The sequence below is a fragment of the Electrophorus electricus genome, chromosome 4, assembly GCF_041902795.1.
Source record: "Electrophorus electricus isolate QZ-2024a chromosome 4, ASM4190279v1, whole genome shotgun sequence".
Taxonomy (NCBI): Eukaryota; Metazoa; Chordata; class Actinopteri; order Gymnotiformes; family Gymnotidae; genus Electrophorus; species Electrophorus electricus.
Genome location: NC_137500.1, coordinates 4,835,001 through 4,840,000, shown reverse-complemented (window position 1 = coordinate 4,840,000; position 5,000 = coordinate 4,835,001). Strand labels below are relative to the sequence as shown.

The following is a 5,000-nucleotide window of genomic DNA, read 5'->3' as shown; positions in this document are numbered from 1 at the left end:
GCAGTCAGTGTGCCGCCCCACTCAGGCTGTATTTATGTTGCACGTATATTGTATATGGATTTCTATATACATGACCTTGCAAGGTTATTTGTGTGGTTTTCTGTTATCTTGGCTTTCTGTGTATCAACACGTTGAAGAGCTGTGTTAACATTTAGTTAATGCCAGTCTGCCTGTGCCAAGTAAGCCATTCACTGTGTAAACCTTGCCTTAGTCTTCTTTGGCTCCAGTACTACACTTAAATTCTTTCTTACGGTCGGCCCTCTGTGGCTGTGTGGCTGTCCTCTGCGTAGTGCAAATCAGCAGGTTCTGTTAAATGCTCCAAACGAGAGTGAGACGCTGGAGATCCTGATGTCCTGACAGATATCCTGATAGAGAGATCATGACGTTTAGTGCAGTGGAAAGTGCAGTAGCAGTGGTGCGATACTCACCCTCTTTCACAGGTCATAATGAGGTATGTACATACACCATTTCACTGTGAGTTATACTGTGTATGACTATGTATGTGACAAATAAACCAAGCTTGAAACACAAACAGCTACCCATGCACTTATTACTTCTAACTAAATGAATGACTAGAAATTTGGAATACTAAAAAAATCAACTAAAAAAGCTTTGCATTTATCTACAGCACAGAGGAGAATTGAAAAAGAGCCATCGAAGGTATTGAAGCTCTTTTTCTCACACACACACACACACACACACACACACACACACACACACACACACACTCACACACACACACACACACACACACACACACACACACACACACACACACACAAGCTTGCCAGAGAAGCAGCAGTTCTCATCGGACTGACAGGCTGTGGTCTGTGTGCAGTACCACGCGGGAACGCCTTCTCTCCCCACTGATCGCAGCTTAGGGAAGAGGAGAGACGCCACACAGCTTCACGCTTTGCTCACACACACACGCGCGCACACGCGCACACACACACACTGCTCCACTCTGCTCCCATGGACTGCCACTGGGGAGCCTGGACACCACTACTGCTGGGTAAGAAAACTGACAGAGCTTACGATGTAGTTGTTGTTGGAGCTTCCATAAATAGGCCTATTAGAAGGATTCAGTCCCAGTGTTATTGGTGCATTATGTAAGATGGAATATGTGAGTTTTAGTACTATGGCACAGGTTGAGCCAAAAGCAGATGAGATGTCAGAATGCATGTACATGTGTAAGTCCATATTCACTATAGATTTATGGCTTTTTCTTGCATACGTTGGTGCAAAACTGCTTCAAATAGAAATTGTTTTGAAGCCAAGACATGTTTCGGCACAGTAATGTGGTGAATAGCTCTGTAGAGTGAATAGAACTTGTTTCTAAATGATATATTTAGGGTCTGAAGGTTTCAGAATATTGTTTAAAGGTGTCTTAAAGTGACAGGCAATGTCAAGGTGAAGGCAGCACAGCTACAAAGCATATTTGTCTGGACTAATTATGAAGTTAGGGAAAATATGCTTCAGTCTTGAAGAATATATGGAGCCCCTCTTGGATAATTGGGGGCTATTTGTACTTGTAAACTCTAGAGCTTGTTAAATAGACACTAAGCCTTTATCTCTCTCTCTCTCTCTCTCTCTCTCTCTCTCTCTCTCTCTCTCTCTCTCTCTCTCTCTCTGTCTCACTCGCACTCTCACTCTCTCTTTTCCTCTCACCCTCTCAACACACGCAGAAGCTGTTGACTCTCTCCAGCTAGTATTCACACCCTACTCAAAGATACTGAGACAATGCTAGTTTCAGAGATCTGCTAACAGTTCTGCACTTTTGAGATGTGTAAAGGGGTTATTAACACAGTTACAGCAGTCAAACTGCTTAAGTCTGTGTGTCTGTACGTGGATGTTTGTGTGAAAGTAGGCACCTCCGCTCTGGTTCTTGGGTATTCTGTTTGTGAACATCTACCTGTGTAACATCCTTAAATATCGTATGTTCTTATTTTCGCTAATGATGTAACATCCTTAATGTCTGTATGCTCTTAATCTAGCCAACTGTGTAACATCCTTAAAAACTGTAGGCTCTTATTCCAGCTAGCTGTGTAACATCTTTAAAGACCGTATGTGCTAATGGCGTGTTGACCAGCTCTTGTTAAAAATGCGGTGAGAGGTAAAGAGCACGATGTCCAAAAAGAGCCCTTTTCCCTGTATGAAAAGCCCATTGGCCGCGGCTGGATGCAGACACGGCCTGGCGGAGGGGGAATTAGTTTGGAGACAGTGGCTTAGGCTGGACGCCAAGGCTATCCTAGCCTAACGAGGTGGGTAGCAGGGAAGCCTGATCAGGCTGTAGGAATGAGAGAGAGAGAGAGAGAGACGGAGACGGGGGATGGTGGGATACAGGCAGGAGGATGGTGAAAGAGGCCAGGAGGGGGGAGCATCCACGTCCGGGAGACGCGCGGGAGGCTTTTCATGTGCTGTGTTTTTGTGCTTTTACGTTCCTGGCTCACCGATCACACAGCTTGGGGTTATGACCTCTTATGTCACTGCTGTCACAGGTCAACCAGTTTTGGGCCATTCCAGTTTATCTATAGCCTCATTTTTCTTTGACCTCTGACCCCTGACTGATTAGAGATAAGAATTGGGCCATTTCTCCAGTTCTCTTCCTATAAACTGGGTATTGCTGAAAGTCATGTGATTAACTGGCTCCCTGGAGCTTTTCAATGGCCAAGGGAGTTGCTTAAACATACGGCTGATGGCCACCCCTCTGACGGCGTTTTCCATTTCATGCTGTAACTCAATTTACTAGATGTGTTTCTGCTAAAAGTAAGACAAACCTGATTTATCTGGTATGTAGTTGTAGTTAAGTGGTGCTGAGTCAAAGTATTAATATTATACCTCATGTAGTAATAATCTTTTGTATAATACACACCCATGCCAATATTTCATACAGGCATATGTGAGCTGTGTTTAGAATGCTGTATTTTCCAGGTCTGTCTCCTGAGGGTCTTGCATCTGAGGAGCACATCAGAGACAAACCCCCTCAAACACACACACACACACACACACACACACACACACACACACACACACACACACACACACACACACAGACAGACAGACAGACAGACAGACACACAGACACACAGACACACAGACAGACAGAGAGAGAGAGAGAGAAAGGCAGGTTGACCTTTGACCTGTAATCAGAAGCAGCAGGTGGTGAGTGTGGAACTGGAATCTGAATCTCACGGAAAGAGAAAGCAAGAGGAGCACAACAGATCATCAGATAACAGAGAACATCAATAAATTCTGTAACTGAGTAATGCCTGCTGTAGTATTGAGTGGTTGGATATTTTAGGAACTCATAAAATGAGGAAAAGGTTATCGGGCCTGGATTACAGATTTAACTTTTTATTTGTAGATCATGAATGAATCACACAGAATCAAACATGCCAGAGTGCTGTGAGAGAACCTACTCTGTGGCAGCCGTGCAAACCGAGAGAGATGCGCTGGCAAACACTACGGCTTACAGTTCGGCCTTTTCCAGGGTTCCCTCCCGTGCTCTGGCGAGAGGGAGAGAAGTGCAGGATGACTGGACTGTTTCACACTTCCTCTGTGGTATTGTGCAGTAGCTAGCTTGTGTTTTACACTTCTGCTTCGAGGGGCAAATGTGTTTCTGAGAGCTAAGCAGAACAATCGGTCTAGCAAATGGTGTGTGTGCGTGTGTGTGTTTGTGTGTGTGTCTGTGTGTGTGTGCGCTCGTGTGTGTGTGTGTGTGCGTGTGTGTGTGTGTGTGTGTGTGTGTGTGTGTGCGCTCGTGTGTGTGCGCTCGTGTGTGTGTGTTTGTGTGTGTGTGTGTGTGTGTGTGTTTGTGTAAACCCTCTTTTTTCACATGGCTATCAGAAAACAGTACGACGGGTAAAGGGAAGTCAACAGTGCTGTAAGACGTGAGGTTGGTAGTTTAGTCTGAGCTGCATGCCTTTATATCAGATGCCACACTATGGCGTGGTCATGCTTTAAGCACAGAGGAAGCGATGCAGCCAACTCAGTGTGGTCAGAATTTCATATCAAAACCTGAAGGCAGAGCTGTGGTTCAGCAACTGGGCTCAAGTGGACTAAGTGTGTGCTGTGCATGATATGGCATTATGCCTTATCCTGCTAGACATGTGTCTGTTTTGCCTTCCCTTGTTACTTCTGCTGTATGGCTCTCCCTGTGTCGGAACTCCGCTGGGTTCCTGGGGGCTCATATAAAGGTATCTCTCGTGCACCTTGTCACATTCTCTCTTTTAACAGTGCAGACACGGCCAGTTTATGGCTCCAATTTACAACCTGCGATTTACAGCACTGTGCGAGCTCTGTGCGAGTTTGTACACAGGGCATCAACACTCAGCTGCAGTAAGCTAGCCATATTACACTGCTCCCAGGACTTAGCACATGTCCTGACACATGATTCACTGTCAAACTGGAATTTCTATGCTCTCCAGCTAGGACGACTATGCCACAACTTGATCCAAGTGTATGGACAGATATAACAAAGTTAATGTGCATGGACAGATATAACACAGTTAATGTGTATGGACAGATTTAACACAGTTAATGTGTATGGACAGACATAACACAGTTAACGTGTATGGACAGATTTAACACAGTTAATGTGTATGGACAGATATAACACAGTTAACGTGTATGGACAGATTTAACACAGTTAATGTGTATGGACAGATATAACACAGTTAACGTGTATGGACAGATTTAACACAGTTAACGTGTATGGACAGATTTAAAACAGTTAATGTGTATGGACAGATATCACACAGTTAACGTGTATGGACAGATTTAACACTGTTAATGTGTATGGACAGATATAACACAGTTAACGTGTATGGACAGATTTAACACAGTTAATGTGTATGGACAGATATAACACAGTTAACGTGTATGGACAGATTTAACACAGTTAATGTGTATGGACGGATATAACACAGTTAATGTATATGGACAGATTTAAAACAGTTAATGTGTATGGACAGATATCACACAGTTAATGTGTATGGACA

The 5,000-nt window shown here is 44.1% G+C and overlaps 1 protein-coding gene across 3 annotated transcripts in view; it reads left to right on the top strand.

The window, feature by feature from the left end:
• Window positions 1-853: 853 nt before the first annotated feature.
• Window positions 854-5,000, top strand: part of LOC113573145 (genetic suppressor element 1-like) — a 66,381-nt gene continuing 62,234 nt past the window's right edge. For all 3 annotated transcript variants that reach the window (XM_081711898.1, XM_081711896.1, XM_027003239.3), the window contains exon 1: window positions 854-1,012. Coding sequence is in view for 2 of the 3 variants with exons in the window: in XM_081711896.1 (XP_081568022.1) it covers window positions 973-1,012 (40 nt within the window). In the remaining variant the exon portion in view is untranslated. The remainder of the gene's footprint in view (window positions 1,013-5,000) is intronic.